The sequence below is a fragment of the Anopheles maculipalpis genome, chromosome 3RL (genome assembly GCF_943734695.1).
Source record: "Anopheles maculipalpis chromosome 3RL, idAnoMacuDA_375_x, whole genome shotgun sequence".
Taxonomy (NCBI): domain Eukaryota; kingdom Metazoa; phylum Arthropoda; class Insecta; order Diptera; family Culicidae; genus Anopheles; species Anopheles maculipalpis.
The window spans coordinates 63275830-63303392 of NC_064872.1; the positions used below are offsets into that span (position 1 = coordinate 63275830).

The 27563-nt window shown below is 44.7% G+C and overlaps 3 protein-coding genes across 6 annotated transcripts in view; all 3 read left to right on the plus strand.

Moving 5' to 3' along the window:
- LOC126563129 (coatomer subunit zeta-1) overlaps positions 1-27563 on the plus strand; it is a 558371-nt gene that overhangs the window by 3117 nt on the left and 527691 nt on the right. The window lies entirely within an intron of this gene.
- LOC126562443 (guanine nucleotide-binding protein G(f) subunit alpha) lies at positions 2978-4364 on the plus strand. Its single transcript, XM_050218955.1, has 4 exons — positions 2978-3177; positions 3255-3521; positions 3599-4118; positions 4189-4364. Exons 1-4 carry the CDS (start codon positions 2978-2980, stop codon positions 4354-4356), a joined length of 1155 nt encoding a protein of 384 aa, XP_050074912.1. The 3' UTR covers positions 4357-4364.
- Positions 8693-27563, plus strand: part of LOC126562656 (elongation of very long chain fatty acids protein 6) — a 30129-nt gene continuing 11258 nt past the window's right edge. The window contains exon 1 of the mRNA XM_050219216.1: positions 8693-8889. Coding sequence (XP_050075173.1) covers positions 8717-8889 — 173 coding nt within the window. The 5' untranslated portion in view covers positions 8693-8716. The remainder of the gene's footprint in view (positions 8890-27563) is intronic.

A 27563-nucleotide genomic window follows, 5' to 3' on the forward strand; every position in this document is an offset into this window, starting at 1 on the left:
CAGCTAATCGCGAGCAGTTCTGCTAAGTGTGCTATTAGGGGAAGAATTTTAGAATCTATGTACAACCTGTGATTATTTACATCAGACAATTAGCAACGTAAGAAAGCAAAACTTCCAAATCGGAACCCAATAAGGTAAGTGGAACCCTTCTTTAACATCCAAGAAATTCAAACTACGGGGAAGAACTCCTTTGGTTGGTCTGATCCGCAGGGCCTAGTCATGCAACGATTACCTCACAAATACCCACTTGGCCACACTGACTAACGACGCATCGCATCGCAAACTGTAATCCATTTGATCCCGTTTGTTCATGAAGAAATCGCCATCGCGAGTGTTGAAGATGTTTTGCGGAACTCGCACCCTGTGTGGTGTGGTGTGGTGACCTTAAGTTATCAACGATTAACTTGAACTTCTTCCGCTGATGACGACGAATACGAATGGACAATAAGATGCTATCAGTGGAAAGGATTAATACTTATATTTTCTCAGAAATCAATGCACTTTCGTTATCTGATCAGAGCATAGAGCCAAAGTATCTTAAAGCAGAAAGAGAACCATCGTATCGATTCATACAAACGTGGTGTACTTTTACTTGCTCAAGTACGTCAGCATGTTCGCCTGTCAGGGGCGAACTTCCGGCAGCTGTTTTTAAATTTCATCAATGAATGAAAAGATGCCCCCCTGACGTCATTGTACAGGTACGGTATATTGAGCAAATATTTACCCTCAAGCGTACCCTAGAAGACAAACGTCGCTAGACTTTACCCTATAATTGTATGCTTAATGCAAAACGTAATCGATGTAACGCACTTAATGTCCGCCGATTGGTGTATCGGTCGGATATTTTCCCCCTCGGGGTTTTCCGATAAGTTGGCCGATATGTTTGGTGACAAGATAGGCAATTGGCAAATGTGCTCCACTTGATTGATGAGGGACACTAATGAGGGGGATATAGAGCAACAACCAAAATACACGTGCATAATGCCATGTTTAATCATTGTCGATTCGAGCAAACTGAGGCTAGAAGCGTGGCTAGAGAGGCATGGGAATGTTTTTATGTTGTTTTATATCCACTCTCGACTACAGTGAACAAAACATCTGTTCAACATCGGGTGCCCAACAGTAAGTGGTGGGCCAGGATTGTTGTTTCTATTGCGCCATGTTTGATTAGCAAACCCGATAAGATGGGACAGAGCAGATATCCGGTAGCCTTTCCGGATTGATTGAGAGTGTGAATATTTAACACGACACCTACCTACCTACCTATTGTGGTGCCGGTGTAACTTGCCGCCCAGCCATACTTCAGAATTGCCATATGGTATATTGCTTTATGCCTGATCGGACAAATCTTGTACGATTTTGATAAACATGTGGCTTGGTATAGGTTGGCCTTAGCTCAGGTATCCTTATTGACCAAGGGCAGCCCTGTGGTAAGGCAACATGAGCGCCGATCATCACACGGCAAGACCTGGATTCAAATTCTATCCGGACCGTCCCTCCGCAGTATGAGGACTTTGACTATCCATCTATGTGGTATCAACAAGTCTAGTAAAGCTATTCGATGGCCGGTGTGACCTTTTTATCATGGAGTAAAACTAACTACCGAAACCTATGTGGCCTGAGGCGGGAACCATCCCCTGGGTACTACCAGGTATTTAGTGACGAAAACCTCCATGAAACTTCACCGAACATTTCCAGGTTACAAGCTAGGGTTCAACTTTAAAAAATGGCCGACGTGCCCCAGAAGGTCGTTAAGCCAAGAAGAGACTTACAAGAAAGTGGTTATAATTTTCTATAGTCCATAGCATTCTATGGACTCCGCAAATTGTGAGGTCTTGGTATGATGGACTGGACGCAAAACTTCTGAAGCCTTTCTACTCCAAATTTGCCTGGTACTTTAACATTCCCGATGAAATAACTATTATATTTGATCTGATTGATCTTTCTGAACGTCGATAAATGTTGTACAACAACCTGCAAGTCAGACTGAGACCTGGAACGGTTGTGTTCTCTCACGTAGTGCCTCATATCTAGAGCATACTACCAGTGTGTGTTTCCATTTAAAATACTTTTAATTTGTCACGATTTGGATTTTGCACGATAACGCATTCGAAGCATTGATTGCAGTGCAACGATTGCACTGCCCATGATAAGCGATCGAACCGATCGGTATCGTAACACCTTCGTGCAGTGAAGAGATTAGAATCTTACGCATGTCTTCGGTGCTCCAGGATCTTATTTTTGGTGGAGAGATTTTGTGGCAATATATATATTTTTTTAAATCGACAACGTTCTTTGGCATTTGATGGAGAATTTGTTGGAAGAACTTCTAGAAGAACTACGAGGGCGTCATTAAAATGATACCGAACGATCCAGTTTGCAAGATAGAAGGGGCTTCTTAGGTTCAAATTAATATCTAATGGTGGATTCGGACTTCGGAGGAAAAGTAAATATTTGTTGCAATACAGCCTAAGCCTCATAATAAGCCGGCGTATATCTATCTGGCGCAATGACAACATTTTATGATTATGACTCATGCTCATCGGTATGCAAACACACTCGAGAACCATCCGTTGGGCTTAACAGCGATCAAATGTTATCGTATTGGACGGTCGGTTTCTATACACCCTTGGCAGCATATTTCTCCGGTAGCGTCATTTCCTTTTTCCGCGCGGCATTTGCAAGATCGGCTAGTTCCGATACTCGGACAACCAAATCAGAGATAACAAATCATAACCGATGTCTGACCAGCCCCATTGTCTCCTACCACAACCATCACCAAACACCAGGCAATTAAGCAAATTACAAAACTCTCTTCTCCATTTTTTTTCTGCTTCTGTGCGGTAAACTTTACAGGACAGAGTACTTTTAACACGCTGCTTGCAGAGCATCGTCGGTCATTCGGTTGAAGTCAACCGAATCGTGCAGGACCCGTGCGTTTTTCTGTCGTTTTGCCGATTCTTCAGCGAGGATCATCATGCTACTGATCGATTGTTTCCGTCGGCCATCGCACGAGCTGCAGGCAAGGAAGAAACAATCCTCGAAGGAGTTGGTGCAGATGCGCAAGCTGTACCGTGATCCGGTGAAGATACTGTTGCTCGGTGCTGGTGAATCGGGCAAAACTACCATCATCAAACAGATGCGCATCCTGCACATACAGAACAGCTACAGCTTTGAGTGAGTATTCCGTAGGTAACTTATGAGGACTCTTCACTGTTTACTAATGTACGTGATTTTCTATTTCAATTCTAAAGTGAACGGTTGGAGAAGCTAACGGACATATACGAGAACATCCACGAATCGATATACGAGCTGGTGCGGCATGTGGTACTGCTCGAGCTGGAGTTCGATTCGCTCGCCAACCAACGGTGTGCGGAGTACATACTGCGAATGGGTCTGCAAGCACCCTGGAATCTCTCGACCGAGTATGTGCATTGCGTACGTCGGCTGTGGTCCGACACCGGTGTCAAGCGGTGCTACAAACGCTCGAACGAATTCCAGCTGATCGAGAGTGCGAAATAGTGAGTGTCTGGGTACACGTGTCTCGAAACCTCCACACTAAGTAATTGATATTTTCTTTCTCGTCCCTTCCGCTTAGCTTCCTTGATCGGGTGGAAAAGATCTCAATGCCGGGGTACATACCGAGCAACAGTGATATCCTGAACTGCCGCAAAACCACGACCGGTATACAGGAGATCCGTTTCAACGTACGCATGCCCAGCTCGCTCGGTGGCGGCATGCAAGAATTTCGCATGTTTGATGTCGGTGGTCAACGACATCACCGTAGCAAGTGGATGCAAGCATTCGAAGGTGTACAGGCCGTTCTGTTTCTGATCTCGTGCGGTGGCTTCGATCAAACGCTACGGGAAGATCCCAAACAGAACCGACTGGCCGAAGGGTTCGAGCTGTTTCGGGGTGTTTGGCACAATCGTTTCCTGGCCGAAACCGGTGTGATCGTGTTTATGAACAAACAGGACGTGCTGGAACAGAAGCTGTTGGCGGGCAAATCGATACGAACGTACTTTCCCGACTACGATGATTATGTGGCGTTCGCCGACAAGGATCAGCTGTATGATGAGCTGGCGCGTACAAGATCCTTTATCCGATCGAAGCTGGTGGTGAGTAGGAAGATACCGACGAGATGTTCCATTTCGATAGTTGAACTCTATCGCTTAATATTCTTTCCAGGACATTACGAATGAACCACCGCGAAGAACGTCCCATCTGGTGGGAAGGAAGCGGACGTGCTTCTTCCATTTTACCATTGCCACCGACACGCAGAACGTGCGCACCGTGTTCAACGATGTGCATAACATAATTCTGACGAAAAATCTTTCCAAGATGGACTTACTTTAGTCGCAAGATGCGGGAGACTGAGAATCGAGGAAATGGGCTGCGATTATGTTATGAATATTTATTGTGTGTTTTGTCGGATGTAGTATTTAGTTGAATGTTTGTATGTGCTAAAAAATATACCTCTATTTTGTGATTTCAAGACATCTAATTTATTGCATGTAGTAATTTATTGCGGGTGGCCCGGTGCTGGGGCGACAAAGACCTTCACACATATCTATTATTTAAAACTATTGCGATTATGGTTAGTAAACAGTTCGTGACGATCGTAGCTGGGACTATGTAGAACATTTATTGTCCCGGTACTCACATAAACTAAAACTGACGACACCCTTTTAGCCACGTTTGAGAGAAAGTCGTTCAGTAGGATTTTTGGCCCCGTATATGTGGAAGGACAAGCTGCTAAAATGATGAGCTCTAGTTGACACCGACGACCCGGCCCGTAAAGTCTGTTTAGGTTGTCCGCATGGACAGAGGAGGCGTGGTAGGCCCAAATAGAGATGGTGTGATGGCGTTGATGTTTCCTCCGCCAGAAAGTCCGCGATAATGGCCTGGCAGATTACGGCGCTGGACCGCGAGCGCAGAGAAGCTGCAGAGTGGAGGACTGGATTTGTTGAGGATGTAGGAATGGGTAAGGCAGGTATGTCCTATTTGAAGGCGTGAGAGGATGGCTGGCGTGATCTAGTAGATCGTTAAGTCAAGAATAAGTAATTTGTCTCATGCAAGCAACAAGTTTATTGATATAACGGTTATCACAGGAAACGAAGTTTAAACTGCAATAATATTTGAAAATTGTAGTAAACCGAGTTTAACTTTGAGGCAGCGATTCTTTGCATCTACACAATTAATTTCTTAAATATTATTAATTTACGTTGTAATATCTGCTATTCTTTACAAAAAAGTCATTTTTATCCTAATCTTTTTCACAAAGTGTCAGCGTATCTTTTCCTTTACCTTTTTTATCCAGTTCCACAATCTTCCGGGTTTGACACACGATAAAGAAAACAAAACTGCCTTGGGTTAGAAAGAGAGAAAGAGAGAGTGAGAGAGACCAACCGAGCGCGCACGATGAGTTCTCCCCCACCCGTTCAGACGTAAGACGTTTCACCGAGAACGGGAAAGATAGTACGGAAGCAGAGCGAGCACGCGATACACAACCGTCAGCTGTCGATTTTTCAGCTGTTAAAAATTTTCAATTCGCTGCAAAACTCACCTGGGGTGTAAACGTCTTTTTTTGTTAGTTGCTGGTGCACGTACGGTTGTCGCGTTATTACCAAAGCATTTATATAGCGGATTTTCGGGTTCGCGTAGGCCGCCGCCGTGTGTGCTGAGGTGTTTTAAAAGAGGTAAAATGTGCCGCAAAAAAGGGAATGTGCTGTGCTAGAAAAAAGTGTGTCTTGGAGTGTGCGGGGCGTGCGTGTATGTAATCGCTTTCTCCAAAAAGAGAAAACGATCTCGCGGCTGCTGGAGGAGCATGCTTTTCCACGTTCTTATTGTGCTTTCGACTCACACACACGCACACATCTATACACGTTTCGCAGTCGGGTGTGCCTTCTCGCTCGCACATCGACGAACGGTGTGAAAGAGAGATCGTTAGACCGGTTCGATGAGAGAGTGAGAAAGCGGTAGACATGCTTGCGTAGCGTCAACCGCGGTGGTGTGATATCATATGCCGGGAGAAAAGATAATCGGTTAAAGAATAATAAAAAACAACCGTTTTTTCCGACAACCGCTAGCAAAGAAAGCGAATCAAGGAAAATGTACTGCTTTTCGTAAAGAACCCGTACTAACGGTGCTTATAAGAAAATAAACCGCATTACGAGCGGCAATCCCGGTAGGAAATAGGGCTGCACGTAACCACGTTTGGCCAAGCACATTTCGCTCGGCGGCAGTACCGGCAAACGCAACCGAACCTAACCCCTCTAATCCGCCAAAGGAGGGCTTTAGTGTTGAAATGTGTGTTGGTGGGATAAAAACGTGAACCGGTAGCAGGGAAAGAAACGATGAAATTCTTGTTATTGAAAGACATAAAATAGCACTGATTTTAAATGCATTTATTAACTGCAGCAGCATGCCAAAGCTGCACCTCAAGTTGCGTCCTGTGTGTTTCGCGAGAACGTATCAGTGTGTGTGTATTTCATGTAATATTTGCAGACGTCGCTGAACTATGCGTGTGCGTTAAAGCTGGAAGTGAAAAATTCAGCGTTAGCATATGATTATTTGTACCGCAATAAATTAGATAAATTATGGAGATTTTGCATCTCTTTCCGTGCGTGTATGGTAGTGTTGTGCAGTTTGTGCAGGGTGAAGGGTGTGTGGTTTGTAGTAGTAGACGGGGCTGAATCATCACGCCACACACTGCTATATCGCGCGCGCGTTATCATTCCTACAGACACGCACACACCTGCATCGCGGTGTCCGAGAGAGCGCGAAGAGACGAACGAAAGAGAAAGCGTTACAGCGTGGCGAGATAGAGAGAGAGAGCGAAAAATCGAACCATTCCCTCGCACACACACAACAGTCATCGGCATACATTCATTCATCGATATTCTCCCTCTCCCGGGGTGGTGTTTCAGCGTGCGCGACGAAGCCGATTTTCCTATCGCGGCGTGCGGTCGTCGTCGTCGTCGTCCAGCCGAAAAACCCGAATACCCGCTTGGTTAAAACCGTGCGTACACGGTACGGACGGGTTCATTTAGCGTCGGACAACCTAACGTCATTTTTCGCACAAATACCGTGCTCCTCTGTGTGGTGCGCCCCGATCTACACACTCCTGGGTACCTAGTTTCCAAGTTCTTTTTTTTCTATTATTTTGTTCCGTCTGGTGGTCGGTGGCCGTATACAGTTTTCTTGCCGCGTGTGTTTTGTGTGGGCGTTCGTGTGCCCGCGCGTGTGTGTGTGTGTGTGTGCTACGCGTGCAAGTACTGCTACGGACCGGGGAAAAAGGTACGGTTTTGTGTCCAGTGGTTCCCGAAATGCAACCAACTTTGATTGCCGCACCGAAGAATCAGACTGTGGTCAGTGATAACTTGAAATAATGGAAAGAAAAGGCGATTCTTCTTCACGAACGGAAGCAAAACTATGTGAAAAGTGGTGTGCGACGTGTGAGGCTATAGCATATCCGGAAGAAATATCGAAATAACCGGGGGAGAAAAAAATCCCCCAACCGGAAGTTATCCAGCCGCAAGGCGCCCACCTCTCTGTACATCTTTTCATCTCCGAGAGGACATGTGCACTGGCGAATCGTCAGTCTCCTGCTGTGTGGTGTCTGTGTGTGAGCACGTGCATGTTTTATCAGTGACATAACAGGATAATTGTGTGCGGAGAGAAGATCGCACACGTACGGAACACACGATGGCACACAACTCCAAAACTGGCCTCCTCTTTTGGGAGAGAGCATAAAAATGTTGTCTCCCGTGACTCCCCCTCTGTCCCGGCTACTTGCACAGCAAAACCCTAGCAGAAGCCGGCTATGCTATTCTCTTCTCTTCTCAGCGTGCTTTAATAGCATCCTTGGTGTTGCTATGTCTCCAACCTGTACCGATATGCTGTGCGGATCTTCGCTGTTTCTTTGCTCCACCATATCCTTTCATTCAAAATATTGCATTCCTGTCAGATTGGTCGGGGTTTTTTTGTTGAGAGCGTGTGACTCGCTTCCACCGCGCGTAGATGTGTGTGAGTGGTGGTGTGCTTCTCATTCGAAAGAATGGGAATAAACTGCCGGCAGAATTTTTCTTCCCTCAGGAAGAAACACACCACACAATGGACCGCGAGGAAACTCGATCGATAGAGTAAAATGGTGGGGCTTTTCAGTTATGAGATTCAAAAACGTGTTTTTTTGCTTAACAGTCAGTCAATTTGACAGTTGTAAAAAATCAAGACCTCCTGAGATTAGTAGAAAAAGTTATAGCATTTTTGCTTGGTGGTACCAATTTTTGTGGGCTTATCTCGAATTTTACTTACCATTTTCTCTTATTTTTGCGCTGCGGGTCCAAACAGGAAGACGGAGCAATTCCTAAGCGTGTCCCGGAACCCGGAACGGCGTGTCTGACGTTCGCAGGTGTAGAAAAAATAATAAAATAAGTGCTTAAGATACAACACACTCTGCTGGTGCTGATGGTGTAGAATAAAATTGATAAAAAAGTGTGCAAAAGTTGGTCCGTGCAAAAAAAAAAAAAAAGGTGTACTTCGACGTATCCGCATCACCCCGATTGCTGCCCTTCATATCATCGTTTGTAAAGGCAGAGAACGTGCGCTGCCCACCGTGCGTTAAGAGGAAGTGTACTTCCGCATCCGTATCCTCGCAAACTATTGTCTCCTGCAACAACACACGCAATACCCCCCAACCACCAACGGCCTCAAGATGAATGTGGAAATCACGCCAAACTATTCGTACATCTTCGACTTTGAGAATGAGTTCATCCATCAGGACACACGCGTCTGGATGGTGAAGAACTGGACGTACGTGTTTTACTACTGCGGCATCTATATGGCGGTGATATTCGGTGGCCAGTACTACATGCAAAACAGGCCTAGGTGAGTACTGCTTACTACTAGCTGTTTAGATGACGCGAAGTAAAGAATTCTCTTGTGATACGGGAGGTGAAGGGAACGGGATTCGAACCTGGAACCGGCTGGATTACTGTGCTCCTGATCAATGCGTACGGCTATGAAGCTGTAACTTGCATAGGTTGTTTGAAATTCGATATGGTGCATACAGAACTAATTGCATTTGAAGATCACGACCATTTCTGCAACACTTTCCAGTTTCTCGTGAATAAAGAATTTATATTTTGTATACAAAAAAAACCTGTAAGCAAAAACACAGATTCAAAGCAGTAGTCGAATTGCTAAAATCATCGAAAAAGAGCAAAAATCATGAAGAGAAACTATCTTTAGCTGGATTTTTCCCCATGCTCCGTTGCGTTGTTAGCAACCGGTAAAAACGTGAATAAAACACCGTTAATATCGTGTGACGGGATTCCCTGTCCAACGCAGTTGTTATCTACTTAAGCACACAAAGCACGTCTTGCTGCCACCGACGAAGAGGCTGAAATGTCCTTGGCATGTGTTACACATGCAACAACGATGCGCCGCCCGTCATGCGTTATTTACGGCAGAGTAAAGTGAACGGAGATCTAGTAACTACTTTCCTCGGTAAGGATTTATCTTCCCGGAAGAGTGAGGTAGTTATTGAAAGGGATCGCAACAACAAAACGGTGCCCGGTGGCTATCTTTGTGGTGCGAAATGAGACTTTTAAACAAGAGATAAAATTATGTACCTAAGGATCGCTTAAAGTGTTCAGAAAGTAGTAGCTCAATCTAGTGAAAATGGGAGACAAACATGCTAATCTTACCGACTGAAACTAACGCACAACGGGTTTTGAACGTAAACATAACAGTTCCGGTTTAAGAAACACTTTCGTGAGGCATACATAAGACGTGTAAAAATAGCTACTTAATCGAAATTCGCATCAGTATATTCTAGAAATGAACAACCACTGTGTGGTGGTCAGTGGCTTTTCATGTGTGTATAGGCTGGTTTTTACCTTGACGACTCCACACACTGGAACATTCATCGTCTCTCGAAGCATCTGCCAACCGTTCAAGCTCCACACCTTACTCAGAAGGAGGCTCGCCCCATACGAACGGAGGAGAAGATCGCAAAGGAGAACCAACCACTGGTGTGTACGATCTTGAACTTCGCGGGTGAAGTTTTTGTTGTTTTTGGGGAGTTTGTTTTTTCAATGCGTCTTGAAAAACTAAAAAAAAAAGTTGTTAATTGATCGTCATTGTTTTGCTGATCTGGTAGAAGAGATTGTCCAATAGAGGTGTTGTTTTTGAAATTGCATCTCGATAAATCCTGCCTACGGTGATGAGGGGTAAAGGAGATATCTCCTTCGATGTTCGAATTTAACTCGAGGATAACTTCCTCTTGGCCGGTCCAGATCGCTTGGCAGTTAAGGCCACCACATGCCTACAGTGGTGGCCTAATGGAGACATACACGAACACATTACTTACAGTAGTAAGGCCACCTTGACCAAAGCCGCTTCAGATTTATACATATATTTTCATTTCCTTCTCTAACGTCGTTTCCGCACGCAAAGTCAGTTTTCTTAAACCCCCTTCCTGCCCGGATCCATCACGCAGCAAAACAATTGCCCCAGTCAAGTCATGCAGCCCGCTCCCGATCCCCGGGCGAGCGTGATGTTGTTTGTTTTCCGCGCCGCAGAACGCATACACAACACTTGACGGGGACGGAGCTCTTTTTATTGCCATGAACTTGATGCGTACTGGTTGGCAGGTTTTCCGTGCGTCGGCCATAACAACCTCACCGGTCGCGCTGGTCGGTTTGGTGAGGGATTTTTTGTGGGTTTGACAAAATTGTACGCTTACCATTCGCTGGAATTTTGTACGAAACCATCGTTCATTGAGCGGTATTGACGTCAGCAACAGCAATTCTTCGTAGATCGATCATTTCATACTGTGAATATCCTCCAAAAGTTGCTAAAAAACCTTAGACGGCGTGACTTCCTCTTGCCCATTGAAGCTGTCTCTTCTGTGCGGTTAAACCAATAAACGCACCTTGTGAAGTGAGTGCAAATTTTGAAAGACATTTGTGTGTGTGTGTGTGTGCCACAGTTGTTCGAAAATTGAGAATCGGAAATGCAAATGTTTGTCCAACATGGGACGACGGGGGTGGGAATTTTCAATTGTTGTAAGCTTCACTCTTCAACCATGCTGTGTATCTGCTGATGCTGCCGAGCTGATTGGTGTTATCTCATGTGAAGGAGGTAGATTTTTTGCTTATTGAAACAGCTGCAAACGAGAGACTGATCGCTTGTTAAGCGTCTGAAGCTAAAATGCCACTTCTTTGTAGTATATAGCAAATGGAAAATTATTACCCGATAGTACACCGTGGATGTGTGGGAACTGAGGGGATGTTTTAGTCATCCAGAAATCACGTTACCCTGTGTGCTCCAGTGCTCTGGCCTGTGTCACGCCGCTTGCCACCGAGGATGACGTCATGTACAGAGGAAGGGGAGTACGGCTGCGTTATACGTGGAGCACTTTGGGGAAGGAAGTTACTAATCACGCTGATGCGCAACATGCGGATGAATTTGTGTATGTGTAGGTTTTTTGGTCGCATTTGTCCAGCATTACGGGTGTGTCTTAATCTAACATCAGGGAAGAAACTGTGCCTATCTACAGTACGCCGCTCAGCTGAAGTACGGTACGTCAGTTCTTTTATTGTTAAAATGTGCTTTGGAACGAACTTTGGAATTATTTAATAAAAGCGCTTTAAGCGAATAATGCTTGAGTTTGACAGACAAGGTTGATTATTTTGAAAATGTTAAGAAATGAGGAGAATTTTGAAGGATTTTCATGATGTCCGCATAATTCACCTAATGGTAATAGTCGAACATCGTCTAGTTCCGTCTCTAGATAGTCCTTTTGATTGGTTGGAATCCAATTTCTAATCGGCTTGATTAACACTGTGGATCGCTAAGAATCGTTAGGAACATCTTGGTGATTTTAAAGAGCAGTCAAGACATCGACTAATCGTACTACATCGAAGTACATATTTTTGTCAACCATACTGTATGCGCAACCGGTTGTTGTGTGAGCTTATCGCTAACTCCACACCTGTATGCCCGGACTTCCGTACAATTCTCTTTCCCCTCCATACATCCTATTAATCATCACCGATCGATGATTGATTATGAGCGAACATAAATCATTCACTGGATTACTATTTTATCATCGGTTGTGGCTTGTTGTAAAACATAACGATTGTGTTGGAAATAGACGTTGAAAGCATCATGGCCCACACTTTCACCGAAGAAGTTACTTAGAACTGTACACCAAAAATGATGGTCTCTAACAGCCGACTTTCACTGTCCAATTCCTATTCTTTGGATGATTAATTGGCACGAAACGGAACTCGTTTGGTTGACAATATATTTGTCATCTCGTAGACTAATCTCATCCATCACACCCTAACAAACAGCACTTCAGAAAAGAAAAACGGACTTCCAAATCCTTGATCTTTCTCTCTCTCTCTCTTGCTCTACATCTCTTTATCGCCAAAACCGTCGAGATCTTCATCGAGCGCAGTAAATTTCACTCCCAGTAACCCCCGGTGCCTCGGTGGCGGACAAAGGTTGTCAGTTTCTTTTTTTGCATAATTGAATCATTTCGTCCGTTCGCGCTTGTACTTTGGAAATGTTGTTCTCGCTGCACGGTGCGCCAGTATACTAATAAAGTGATCTAACCTGGTGACGGGAGACTACTAGTTGACGTTTGAGAAGGGTTAGGCGGGACGATGGAAGACACGACCATTCGCTTAATCGTCCCCGTCAATCCCGGTGCTCGTGTGGAAAAGGGATAAAGGGCGGAAGAGAAACCGACCATGGCAACGGTGTGTGGTCAATTGCTGGATGAGATGATTGCGCGAACTTTACGCCGGCATATAGTGGCCAACCTTTTTGTGTTCCTTAACGGGGGGTGGGAGGGTGTAAAAGAAGCGTGGGGGTACAGTGACGACACATCGTTCTCTGGTCACCGTCGAATTCTTCACCGCGCCGCGTGTTTGATGTGATGTGTAGCATCCAGTGTTGTTCCTGCGAGCGATCATGGGGACGCCGCATGTGGTAGCGTTGCGCGTATGTTGAACGAGATTATTAACATATCTCATCCGTACACACGCTGACAACTCTTCGGGGCAGCAACGGTGTGAAGTCGCCATGGGTACTTGGGTTTTTGCGCCGGCAGCACATCGGGAGGACATCATCCGTGTTCCGTTTGATGTTGAAGATGATAATTTTGTTGTGCATGATTTCATTTGGTAAAAGGCACACGGACACTGGGATAATGGTGGTGGCGAGTGGCGAGAAAAAGCCGAGAACTTTAGGTGGACTAGTGTTTTCATCTCATTAAACCGTCCGTGATGTGACAGATTGCAGTAGCATGGCAAATTGACAACGCTACCGTACTTGTGGCGTACTGCTGCATCCTCTTATGTTACTCTACTGCTGAAGCATGCAGAGTAGTTGCAATTAGCGTTATGACATGCTGTATTACATAATGTATTTTGTTTGCGGTAATGTAAGTAATGGTGCACACGCGTGTACTACACATATAGATCAGGGTTTTGTTGAAATTAAAATCCTTGCAAAGCTTCATATCCGCTATTCATTACAAAACTCTCTACGCGCCACTTGATAGATGGACTGAGAAGGTTCGCTTTTCTGTTGCTTGTTATTGCTTCCGGTAAGTTTATGCATATGAGCAGCTCCAACCTTCAAACTTCATGCCGCAAGGACATGCATGCACACAGGGCGGTAGAAACCTTTCCCCTAAAAGCTAGCGCTACAGGTTGAACGGTGGTGTTGAGCTGCATGCGTTAAGCTATCGTCCTTTCAAAGGGTGGCTGATTCATTGGCGAGAGAGCCCGCCACTCCGTGGGCTGCGAGACGTATCATTAAACTGGTGACTAAGCACACGACAGGCACAACGGAACGCTCTGTATGTATGGGATATTGGCACGGAAGGAGGGTTAGCTAGGTTTGCATAAATTGGTCCGATAATTGATATGATCGTGCGGAAGGATAATATAGGACGGAAGATATGGAGAGTCGGGGCGGCCCGGTGGTGTAGGCGACAGCGACGGTGGTCTTCAAACGGTGGGACCGGGGTTCAAATCCCATCCGGACCGTCCCCCCTTAGTGAGTCTAATGAAATTTAAAACCCATGATCGTGTGACGTGGTTTGAGAATTCAATCAACATTTGCACGTGCCTACATCATCGTGCTCTCTGCCATAGTAAAAGCCACGTGACAAGAGCATCTAAGCGCCCAGATTGACAAAAATGTCTTCAACCAAGGCTCTGTCGGTGACTGTGGGAGTACATCTCTGTTCGAAGCAAATGAGTGATGAGTTAATTTGACGATCACATGTAGAGAATGGCCCTTGCTTCTGCTCAACTTTTGCCTATGTCACCTATGCCACCCCAAATTCAACCTCAACATGTGGTAGTTTTATTGATCCAAATTGTATTTCCTTTTAAGTTAACTTCAGACCGGGAAAACCGGGAGAACACTGTGTGGCGACAGTTTGCCGCCCAACAGCCACCGAAGGATAAAACGCTGTTGATTGTTTTGTGCGGGGTTCTAGGACGCGCGCGACATCGCGTGACTTGGTGCCGTTTTCAGCGGTCGGTTTCCACGTGAAAAATGGGCACTGTGTTCGTAAGTTCGCTGGCTTTCTTCGGTGGATTGCGTAAACGATTGTAACATTGCTCCCGGTCGGGGAGCCCGCCCGGGCCCGGGTGGTAGCAATTTTTGTTCCTGCCAGAAAGCACTGTTTTCCACCGTGGCCTGGCTTTCCGTTTCGATCGTTCCCATCCGTTCCGTCTATCGCGTAATGCAGATTATTTGTTTTCTGTTGATTATGGTGATCGGGTTCGGGCCTGTTGTTGAGAGAGGGAAAAATAGGGATGAAAAGCCTTTTTTTATTGTAGCCGGCAGTCGGCGGTGGCGAAGGAGTGCTATTGTGTGTATGGGTGTTGTGGGTGTTTTAGTGTTTTACGTCAAACACTTTCGCGATAAGGACCGTTTGCTCGCGTACTCACATAATTTCTCAGCCTGGTGAACAGTGGGAGCCTGGTGGGAAAAAGTGCTTCTTTTATTTATAGAATTAATATCTTTAATAACCTACGGAAAGCTCGCACTGGGTTACATATTTTATCATGATTTTTGGGTTAAATTTCGCCCACATTTTTAAAACAATACTATTAAAAAACAATTTTCTATGTTCCCGTTCTATCCCACCGTGCACACACACACACGAGCACGCTGGGAAGGAGAATTGAAACTTACAATCGATGACAGATATTGGCATAATATCATCATGTGCACGAATGGCATCCGACTCCCCCGACCGTTTCACGTGTTCGTACGCTCGTTTGCGACACGCAAACACTTTGGTGGAAAACTCCCCGGTGCCGTCCGGTACACACAGTGTTTGTCACGTGCGAGCGGGAAATCGGTCGGAAAGTGTTTTACTGAAAAGAATACAGCTCTTTTTGCTCATTCGCCTTCAAAAACGTCTTCGACCGAAAAGCTGTCGTCGATTATGCCTGATGACAAATGATTGCATTTAAATGGAGAGATAAAAAGTCGGAAAACCTGCAGAGGGGGACTGTTTGTACGGGAAAGGGAAGGACAAACAAATACCATTGAGGTACCGAATCGCACACTCACACACACGCACCCATTGTGATTAGGGTTTTGCGATGCAATTTTGGTTCATGTGATGGCTATGTTTTTTGTTACATTGAGCAACATATTGGCGTAATGCGACGCTTGGCGTGGCAGGTTGTGGCGGTCGCGCAGGTGTCTTTATTTTTGCGCGCCCGTACGTCACCGTGGAGCACCGGACAAATAAAGCCTTGATTACAAGAGTGCAAATATTGACTACGGAGCGACCAGGAGACCATGGCGACGACATATGAAAGACTCTTATCATTGGAACCAAAGCTTTGGATAGTCGGATGGCCGCTGATGGGTTGATCGAATCGTTTCTCGGTGAAAAAGAGAGGGAGAGTGTGTGTAAGTAGTATCTCGGTCTAGGGTCTCTGTTATCATGGCAGTATTAATACTGCAAACCCCGCTGAAGGTTAGAAGTAATAAAGTGTTTCTGTTTTGCTTTGTCAAAATATTCAATCTAAACCACAATACCTGGTAGAACGTTTTGGGTTTGCGCTTGATCGGATGCTTTTAATCACATTCCTCATCGACCTGTAAGGGCGTAGAACTTTGGGAAATGAAGATGAGGGTTGAGCGGATCCGAAATTCAATCTCCAAAAATCAAGCAAAACCAGATTTCTTCCCCCAAATTAATCATACCATTTTATAGCATCCGATCCCTCCAGACACTGTGTCGACGGGAAAGATGGACGGCTGGTCGACCTTTTTTTCTTTTTCTTTGAAAAGCTCGAAGTCTCCTAAGTGTGCTAATTTGTAAACCTGTTCGCACCGAACCGAAGCAGAAGAAGCGACTGATGTAATTCGAGACAAGACTTCTAGCTGCGCTGGGTAGCAACGATTGTTCTTCTTTCTTGACTTGGATATCATGAAATATGTTCGTGGGTTATACATGTTTTGTAAAGCATCAGAGAGAGAAAAAAACATACAGGTGTCCTCTTTAATTTTGGGGATTTGTTTTGTCTTCAATTTTGCTGTGACGTCACCCAAACAGAGGACTGATTTAATCGATCGATGTTCTTGTTACCATGGCAAGACCCTACGCCGGGATAAGTTTGCCTGCTGTCTGTGAAAGAAATAGGAAAGGTTGTGTTGTGTAGAATTAATTATTTCAAAACAGAGTGTAGAAACTTTGTTTTTTTATTCCCATTTCTGCTAAATAATTTTTCGTTTTGCCTTTTACTGAATGTGTAAAACAAAGCCAAAACCCTGCTGGATGGGCGGTGGATGCGGCATTTTTCATTGCCATGTAATAAAGTTCATCAGACCGCAGTTTGGTTACATCAACCAAACAGGTCGATTTTTCGGGGTGGCGTTTTTCCTTAGCTGCTTGGTCTCCAAAGCAAAAGAAATAACTGCTGAACGCTCAAAAATTTGTCCACCCCTCCGGCGTGCGCTGTGTGTGATGATGGTAGGGGGTTTTCAGCTTTATGCTTTATCTACCTTTTGATTTTTTATTGTACCCTCAACCAGCTTGTGCTAGTGTTCAATGAATTAATTCATTCGAACCACAAATCGATACCAGCGCAACATAAAAACATAACACTCGACGATTCTCCACAGGGAGAAGAAGCGAAAAAAGCCTCCGATTGGACATGAAGCTGGGGTGGCTGTAAACGATGCTGTTTGGTACGATCGGTGGAGCTTTTTTGCTTTGCTGGCGGTGTGCGTAACTCTGTGTGGAGGTTTGCTATGTCGTAATATACCTATCGTCGACGTGTCATCCGATTGATCGAAATCGTTAAATATGTTAATTATTTCGAACGGGCAACATTTCGCTTGACTGTACGATAAGGGTTGTTGTGGATTATGTTTATCAATCGAAAATTATCACTTATGCTACTAAGCCTACGATCGTCTTATCATGTTTAGAAATTTTGATCATTTGAAGCAATCAATATGAAAGGATTAAATGGTATCAATTGGCTGAATAATATTGAAAATTTTCCCAAGAAAGAGAACTTAATGGAAAGCGTAGAAAAAATCGTCCTAATCCAATAGAAATATTCACGCGGAACGTCCTGATATGATAGACCTCCAACGATACCATCGAAGGTGGATCAAATAGTAAAGCAGGTAAAGCATGAGTCAATTGCACGGTCGGGTCTGAGTTCAAATCTTGATCCAGATACAATCGAAATAGTAGTTTTTGATATGAAAGATTTTTCTACAAAGTATGTTGTCTCTCCTTCCTCGAGCATTTCAGGGACAACCCTTAAATGCTCCAAATTTAGAACCTTTGGCTTCTTCTGTGAGTTAATTTTCCATACGCCGCCCACTGAGACTTATTCACTGCTGCTGAGAATGAAGTGTATTTTGTGGGGTGCTTTTGCAGCCCTTATTGACCGACTTATCCTCGTTGCTGCTTTGCAATATTTGTTTTTGTTCGCTTTACTGCCAAAGAAAATCCTATGCTTTTCCAGTCCGACGCAAAGAGCACATTCAATCCCCCAAAAATTGCGTCCAAACACAAACGCCGCCATTGTACGTGCATCAGTCGCGCGGATCGTTAGATTTGATCGATCACATAACACATTCTGCGTTGCTTTTAGTAGCGTGTCGGTCAATTTGTGTCGGGAGAGGGAATGTATGGTTTTTTTTTGTTGGGTTGGTTGTTTGGCGTAGATCGCGTATGCGAATTTTGCAAACACAGCGCAACGCAACCAAGACCCGCCAAAAGAAGGAAAGGTTCGGTATTTGGAATTCGGAGTCTCGTAAGGTTTTGTTTGATGTTTACTGGTTGGCGTAATGTTGTTTACCCTGCGAGAGGGAGAAAGCGAGTGATTTGTGTGGGTGGTGGGGTGCCTAAAATATGTGTTGCCTTCGTTGACGCCGAGGTTCAATGGCGAGTGCCGAAGATGGTTCAGTAGTTCGCACACATTGTGCTGCGATTCGATTTGTAAACAAATGTTCGTGACCCAAGTCAAGTGAATACTCTTGCTACTCTAAGGGCTTTGGAAACAATTGGGGAAAACAGGCAAAATTGTTCAAATGCTCTTTGCGGATATTAACTATTTTGTGACACATTTTAAGAAAGGAATTTCGTGGGAGAGTGCTGTGCCAATTTGCACACTATAAACACATCTGTCCAACGTCAACACATCCTTCCCCATCGCAGGGATTCGAGATCGAAAGGAAAAACCCTGAGCACAACCGTACGAATTCCAACCCAGTCCTGGAAAGGTGCATTGTTTGGGTTTGGGTATTTAGTTTTCGGTATTCGCAAGTACCAAACACGACACACCTCCAGCGATGGTGTTGAAGTCAAGGACGTGTATTGAAAAACCATTAACTGTGGCCGGCGGTACTGCTGCCACCCCACCGTGCGCGATGCAAGGTTCGATGTAAATGGTCGGATGGTTTTGACACAGTTACGTTGGCTGGTTTATCAAACAGAAAGTTTTTCCCTCTTATGCTCTCTCCCACCTTGTGACCGTTCGGCTTCGAAGTCGAAGTTAATTCCACCTGTCCAACGCAAGCTATCGAATTGACCAAATTGTAATGCACGTAACGTGTGCAAAATTAATAGGATCTCTCGCATAGGTTTTTTGGTATTCTTTTGATATGATTTGATGCAGAAAAACGGTATATTTTATAGAAAAATCTAATGTCCAAATTTTGATGCTTTAGTTTTTAATTATTTTTTGTGGCGTTTTATTATGTCCACAACCATTCATCCCGAAAACTTGTTTCTAGCGAGATGTGTTAATCGTTTTGCGTTGACCCCTGCAGGGGCTTCTGGAACCCGTACTCACCGGAATGCCCCATTCCTCCCACCAGCAAGCAAAGACAACTTTCACTTGGCCGAATTCGAGGATGGTAAATTTTGCTGTCGGATTCGATTTGTCGTGCGGGGGGAGCCTCTTGTTTCGGCATCCGCAGCACCCCTCAACAACACTGTTACGATCACGATGGGTGTATGAATGTAGATCAAACTCAATCAACACGGGCAGCAGCAGCGGGGCCGGCTCTTAGGTAACGGACCTCTACCCTCCGTGGCAAGTTCAGTTTTCGCGTGATCCGAAAGGAAAGAAAGTGGGAGCTCGGAGAGGCCAGAAACTTTCTGGCGTTGACTCTAGCCCACTAGCCTCGGACATTGGGTTGAAAAATTGCGGATATGCATTAGAGAGATATACCGTAGGAATGGTGAGCCAGTATTATCTAATCACCAAAGCGAAAAATTCGAAAAACGAAACCGGAGCATGTTCCAAACTGGTTCCAAAATTGAATGATCGAAACCGTGTTACATCTCTGGAGGATTTTACGTTTTGTCTCTCCGCTGGGGATAATCGTCAGCATGGCACAAGCAGAAGCGACGCGCGAGCGTCCTTTAGCTGCCATTGCGCGTCCCAGCGCTGTGTGACGGAATGTGGGAAGCGAAATTACGAACCCCTTTTTGGGGGGGGGGGTGGAACACATGTGTATGACCTCGACCGCAAATCGCAACTTCAATGTACGCATAGGGGAGAGGGGAGGGGAGCATATCACCACCCACCTCTTTGGCCATTGCGGTCAGTGCGATATGTAATTGCCATTGGATCATGCATCATGCGCCAAAAGTGTGTGTTGGTGAGTGACGGCCTACGAGTGACATAACGGCGGCAAGTCCAGTTGATCCCGACCGTCTGTCAACTGTGCCCGTTTTTAATGCTGTGGATGCAAATCGCGAGTGTTTTGTTTACCTTTTGGATTGAGGATTGGCTGTAGTATTTTGTGTACATTTCCCCAGGGGGGAGGGGGGGGGGGATTATCTGCATCCACTGCTGGTAGAGATGATCATATACTTCGGTGGTCCATTTCTTTGCCTAATGGCCGCAGTTCCACAGGTTGAAGTACTAGAGAAACGACAATGAAAATAGAAATTAAAACCTAGAATTTCCAGGCCCGAAGCCTGGCTCTCTGTTGGTTGGGATCAAGTTTTAGGATCAAGACCATAAAACTCGACTAAAACATTGTTGATTCCCATCATTTCATTCCGGATCTAACCCCCAAAAAGGAGAACGATATGGAACGGTGTCGAAGTCTTCTTTCGCCTCCATGACCTTTAGTAAATCCTGCAAAACTTTGGCTACAATCAAGCTTTGTTTGAAGCTGTCAAATGTTTCGAATTTCTATTTGAATTACTGATGTCCCTCATCAGTGTATTAAGAGCTTGTATTAATTTGGATTGCTTTAAGCTAATGTTAATCCACGTTTCCCGTCAGCATCCGGCGCATAGTGTGTGACTTCTTATCAAAACCAGGGCGTCGCATCCTTCTCAATGCTGTTATCTTTGCAACAGTCTCCAACCAGGTCATCCCAAGCAAAACGTATGTCTCTGTACACTATGTGGGGGTAAGGTATGGTGGTGCAGAGCAGCGCATATTGAAGAAAACGCGAGTGACTGACGCAACACAGGCACTCACAATCATGGGGTGCGCTCGGGCCGGTTGCCACCATTCGTCGTAGTGTTGCGGCGGTAGCGGCGACGACGCCGAAGAGAAGCCACATTGCCGAAGAGCTTTAGTTTGTGCCTTCCCACCTCACTTTCGCGCAAAACACACTCTCCACGATCGATCGGTGTCAAAGATATTTCGTAAGTTACTGTACCGCCCCATCTCATCAGCATCGCCACCACCACCGCCAAACATCACCGCGAAGCTGCCATGCCTTTCACCGAAGAGTTTATGGTTGGCCACCGAGCACCCAGCAGTGCCAGCGGGCAAACCGTGCACTTTTGCTCCTCCACTCCACCCCGCATGGGTTTATTTTGCAAAATTGGTCCTCGCAATTTCGTCTTTGAGAGTGATTGCGTTTTGCTATCCGAGAATGCTGCCAAGCGGTCTTAGATTATGCTTAACTATGAGAACTTTGCTTCATCCGTATGCTCAAAAATACTTTTTTCCAAAACGCACCGGATAAAGATCTTGTTCCCAGGATTATGTGCCAACACTGTAAACAAACTGCATTCGGTCCCCCTGCGTGTAACACGTTGCAAAATGGGAAAACAACGACAATATTTCCTCGCAATATTTTCCCACGGCTCATTATTGTCTGTGGGATTAGTGGAGTTGTTTCGAGTTATTCAGAGGTTTTTTTTTTGAAACTAAAAACACGATAACGATCATTGATACGCGTGTTATGTCACACACGCGTGGATAGTAAACGCGTTATCGATCGATTGTTATTACAGTTTGGGATTGATCTGTCAAACTGAGCTTATAGAGGTGCCTTAAAGGCCTTTATGTTATGGTCCGTAACCGGGTGGTTTCTGTCAGGCGCACGACCGCACCGCTGTAATGCGTTACCGCACGTGTGCCGAGTGCCGGCGGCTATAATGAAATGATGTGATAACGGTTATACTGCTGCCCTTGCTTGTTTCCTTGCCCAACAGAGATTGAGAGGTAAAATGCAAATTTGCGTACCAGAAGAATTGAATTTTAACTTTCTTTCCGATCTTGGCATAACATAGGGGCAGAAAATGGTGCTAACGATCGATTAATATAGTCAATTCTGGTGAGGTCGATGAAGGCTCTTACCCATCTGAAAGTGATTATTTGATAACAATAATAACTGAAAAAAACCGCTGATCACCAACGACTCGTATTTCGCATCTTTGACTAGTGATGGCCACGACCCAGTGCACCCAGTTCCATCCGTGTTTTCTGTGTTTTAATCACAACTGTTTATTTCGCATTCATTAGCGCCCTTAATCCGATTACACAAGACACACAAGACGGCCCCCAACCTGTTGGCTGTGACTGTGTTGCGTTTTCCTGATGCTAATGATCTGCCCATTTTCCTTCCCATTTGTGCTTTGATAAGCACGTGGATTGTGGTCGCGAGGTGCGTTGTTGTAACTGGTTTTCCTTAGCCATTTTGTGAACGTATCGATGTTATTTTGGCGCAAGGCAAATTGTTGAATGTAATTTTTCTATATCACGCTTATCAAATGTTAAACCGGAGCAAGAATTTGTTTGAGTTTAATCGTATTTAAATGGCGCGTGACCCAAGTCCTTCTGTAGCAGCAAACAATTAGTTCGATCGTTGCCCTCGAACCGTTCGCTAATTAATCTTTTATCCGTACGGCGGGTTCTGAGGTACCCAAGTCATCGGTACACAGTAGCAGCAATGCATTCGTTATCTGACTAACATTTGACCTTTCGTTTCGGTGCGTCAGTAGAGGGAGACGCGTCCATCAACGGGTTTTTTTTTTTGACGTCCAGTGCGTGTCAAGAGGACACACACGCTCGCACGAACATTCACGCGGCCTACAGAAGTGCTTTCATTTATGCAAATGCTAAAAATGTTAATTTAAAAAAAAGACACACACACAAAGAAGACAAACGGCGTGGGTTTGAATTAATTTTCCAGCCCGAAGAAAGTTGTTGTTCGTCATATTTAGTAAAAAGGTATGGAAATGGAAGGTTTATCCAAGAAAGGAAAACTTAATTGTCATAATAATACTAACGACGACGTAGGAGTGTGCATGTAAAGTGTCTGGTTCGGTGAAGGAAACCAATATTGCGTGAGAAAAAAGGATTTGCTGTGCCGTAGAAAACCTAGCATGATTTAGCTAGTTTATTGTCCGTACAACGAACTTTCTTTCTGGTCGGAAGCTATTGGTTATTTTTGTCTAAAAATTTGGGTAAGAAATTGTATGTTGAAATTAGTATTTTGGTGGCATTAGTAAGAGTTGAAGAGGAATCTGAATATCCAGCCAAGGGTAAACTAAAGAAGTCAGTTAGCCCGCAGGACCTGCGCCACTTGCAGTTTTTAAATTCATATGAGAAGATGTGAAAGAACTTCAATTTTCTATTGAAGTCATATTGTGCTAAAAAATCTTTAAACATTAAGCCCTTGCACAGACTGGACAGAGTCTGCTTTAATTGAATGTTTATTCTCGCAATTTGAACTTCTAATAGAGCTTGGATTCATGTTCTGCTTGGCTTAAAGACCTTCTAGGTTATGCCCTCCATCTAAAGGCTTACAAGACTTGCTGATACTTCGTAGTTGGATAGTCAGCCCTCACTTGGGTTGGGTTTTTAATCGCAATTTTGCCATGTGAAGATCAGCGCTGTTGTCGCCTCTACCACTGGAATTTGGGGCCTTTATGATTATACTGAGGGACGTATCGAATCCCGTCCGGAGCATTTCCTCGCAAAACAGGACTGACTATTCTGCTACTTTGCAGTCCTGGGACATGTTAACAACTTTGCAACAGGGACATGTAAAGAAATTTAAGCCCTCGCACAGGCCGGACATAGATCCCCCCCCCCCCCCCCCCCCTTCCATCAACACGTGCTGATTGCGTATCACAGATTTAAATACTTTTTCAAACGGAAAGTAATCAACAGCAATACTCATTTACAAATAGTAATGATAAAATTAAAGTTTTCCGATTAAGCTTTAACGACATCGCATCGCTGGACGCAAAGAAAGGCGCTTATCGCATTAATGGGCGAAAAGTTTTCCGACCGACGACGACAAATACCGCCACAGGAATGTGTGTGTATGTGTGTCAATCGACAGGCAAGGGCGCAAGGGATTACTTTCGAAAAATTAATTAAAAGAGAATTAAACATTAAACGAGCCCACGTGCGGTGTGTTTCTTTTCTGGGTGGTAATGGAATCTTTTAATTCAAAGACTGTTTTATTCTTTTTTTTTTTTAAAAGACTGTGGTTTGTGGTGGATGAAGATTTTATCTCTAGCCTCAGAGCACTTCAGTGCAGTTGCTACACGGCACTGAGGTTTTAAAGGTTATACTTTGAAATGGTACATAATTTCTTGCTTTTTGTGTTCCGAATTCTTCTAACCCAAAGTAGTCACACTGTCCCAGGCCGAGCAAAAAAACTGTCTGGTAACGAATTAGTATTGCGTCTAGGGTGCTGATAAGAATCCGGAGCAAACCGCGTGGCGCTCTGTGTTTCGTCATGTCATGCTTATTGTTTGCGGGAAGAAAGTATGCCCTTGAGATTGGGGCTGTATTTAGGAAGAGAGGGCGTCCTTCCACCGCGGCTGTGCTTTTTTTTTCTTATTTCGTCTGCAAGAAAAGTTCAATCGGAGGGGGATTGGGAAACCTACGCGACGTACCGACGGTGCACATGTGCCGGGTTGCGCGCGCATTTTTCCTTCCTTCAAATCGATTCGTCCTTCATCGTTTGCTCTTTTTTTGGGGGTGGGGAGGTGGTAGGGGGGCGAGCTTTTCAAGTGTTCAAGAGCATCCTACACACACCCCAACAGTAGTAACCCTTCTTGGCGTAGATAGATGAAATCGAAATTGAACGACGTCTTTCAGATTGAACGACAGGCAAACAGTTCGAAGCATAATGTCCCGGGCAACTGTTGTAAATGTTTGTGCGTGTGCGCGTGTTTGTGGTGTGGTTCGATGTTCGCAGGGTACATCCACGTGTTAGGTCAAGTTTCCAGACTCGAACCATCCACACGACGATCGGCGGTGCAAGTCCAAGCGCTTGGGATAATATCCGGTTTGCTTGCGGGTGTATGCTTCTTTCACCACTCCCTGTGGTGCGGTGCTCTGGATGTTGGACACTGCTTCAGTTTTCGGGCTGTCTTTGCGTCCTCTTCTTTTACGCTCCCGGCCGGCACAGCACGCGAATGCGGGGTGGGTGAGGAGGTGTATGGAAACACCGACCAACCGTTGGAATGTCGTTTTTATGTAACGTTCCGAAAAGGTGTCTCTACATACCGGTGTTGTCACATTTTTATTTAGTCTTTCGATGGTCAACAGCCGGGCACACGCGAGGATCGGATGTGTTGATAAAGGTTGTTGGGCGGTTAGATACGAGAGCTGGAGAATGTCATCTCAGAATTGGGGTGAGGTGGCGGTGATGAGAAAAAGTAATATTCACACTAGGGACAGAGTTGTCAGCTGGAAGCAACAAGACTTCCCAAAAGGGTAGCTATTGGAAGCTGCAATTTAAAGTTCATCTTCACAATTCGTGTGGGGTTATTGTAGTAAAGTTTCTTTACATGTTCCTGTTGCAAAGTTGTTAACATGTCCCAGGACTCAAAGTAGCAGAATAGTCAGTCCTGTTTTGCGAGGAAATGATCCGGACGGGATTCTAAACCCAAGTTCCGGCCGTGTGAAGAACGGCGCCACTGCTACATCGGCCACCTGGCCCTAAATTCCAATGGTAGAGACACACTTCGCTGATCTTCTCATGGCAAAACCGCGGTTAAAAACTCAACCGTAGTGAGGGCTGACTATCCAACTACGAAGTATCAGCAAGTCTAGTAAGCCTCTGGATGGAGGGCACGACCTAGAAGATCTTTAAGCCAAGCAGAACATGACTCCAAGCTCTATTTCAAAGTGCGAGAATAAACATTCAATTAAAGCAGATTGCAAATCAGATACGTCGTGTTTAAACCAACAAATTGCTCATTAAATAAAATCTTCCGATAGTAAAAAGGAATTTCTTATCTCTTCTAGTTAACCTTGAACCTCAAAAAGTTACACAATTACTAGCGGAACTGTTTCCATTATCTCGCCCATGCTTTATGGTTATCGTGAGCTTCGTTGTAATCTATCATTCCTCTATTGTAGTGCTCTTCCGGCGTCATGATTGCAAGAATTAAAAGGATTATTGGAATTAAGAAACGATTTTGTTAGATTGCAAGCTTTGCACAAACTACAATGTAACAAAAGTGTTACAACTAAGTCTTTTCTCCTCCATATTTTTGGATGCCGTTGGATGTACTTTTTTTTTCTTTCTGGTGGTAACTGTTTTGTGCGAATGAAAGCTTTGAAGCAACCGATTGTAGGCATTTGTGATTAAGGTTGCAAGTGGAGACCGGCAATATTCGTGCTACATTGTAGTCGTCTTACAATAGAGAATAGCTGCTTGAGATCGAGATCTGTACAGGGGTTTTGTGCATCTTAAGTTGAGTTACAAAGATGGGAGTTGAGAATATGTTACGAGGCGGTACGGATAAATAAGGTCGAAGAAGATAATAACTGTCGTACAGAGATTGCGGCGCTTATGAAGACGAAATAAAAGTAGTTAAAGTGTTCAAACGCATGTTATATAGTTCATTTTATTGTTTTGTTCTTCAAAAGTGTTAAAATTCTTTTTAAGACATGCTTTATTTAATTCAAATGGATCCTACTAAATAGTTGTTCCGTCATCTAAGTATTGAGATCAGTTTTTAGCGAGGGTCTTTATCATTCAATGAGAGAACATCACATCCCGGGTGTGCTTGAGAGCGTCTGTCATTTTTATGGCTTTCCAACATTTAGGATTTTATAGGACATAAAAATTCTTTACACCGTAGGTGCTTGCCGCTTGAAATTCTGTGTGGTAAAACCCTGCACTTTCACGAGACGCGAACGGCGAAGCATTGCCATCAGTTAAGCATATCTTCTTGGCTGTTCACAATCAAGGAGGAAGTCCACTTCTTTGTCGATATGTCGGGTGGGCGAAAGAACACGGAGTTTATGCTCGTGGGAATAGGGAGAGGCAGAGAAGGAGGGTGGAGGACACACTTTACAAAGAGTGAGCCTTCTTCTCAAGGTCAAGATTTCTTTTCATCGCTCGCTTTCTTCTTCTCTATCGTCCCAGCTTGACTATCACTTTCTCTGGTTTGGTTTATCAAGGTAACTACAGCTCCAACGCTGTATCGCTCGCTAAGGATAGGTTGGCTCTTATGGACCAACTATAACAAGGCATAGAGATCGGTTTTTATGGGTTTTATGGTTGTGCGCTTTTGCTGCTTGCCTTGAATAATGTCAGTCAGTCTAGGCATCGAGTTCTGACTTTTCGCGCATAGTTGCTTGATGGTGCAGTTTATGAATGGGAGTAGAATGTCATAGAGAGATAGAGAGAGTGAGCTTCTGTGGATGGCAATATGAATGTATGAATGGGATGTTAGTCTGCTAAGGGGGGGAGGGCGCACTGGTACCACTTTAACTCTCCATTTCCTGTCCCAATGCAGCGCGCCT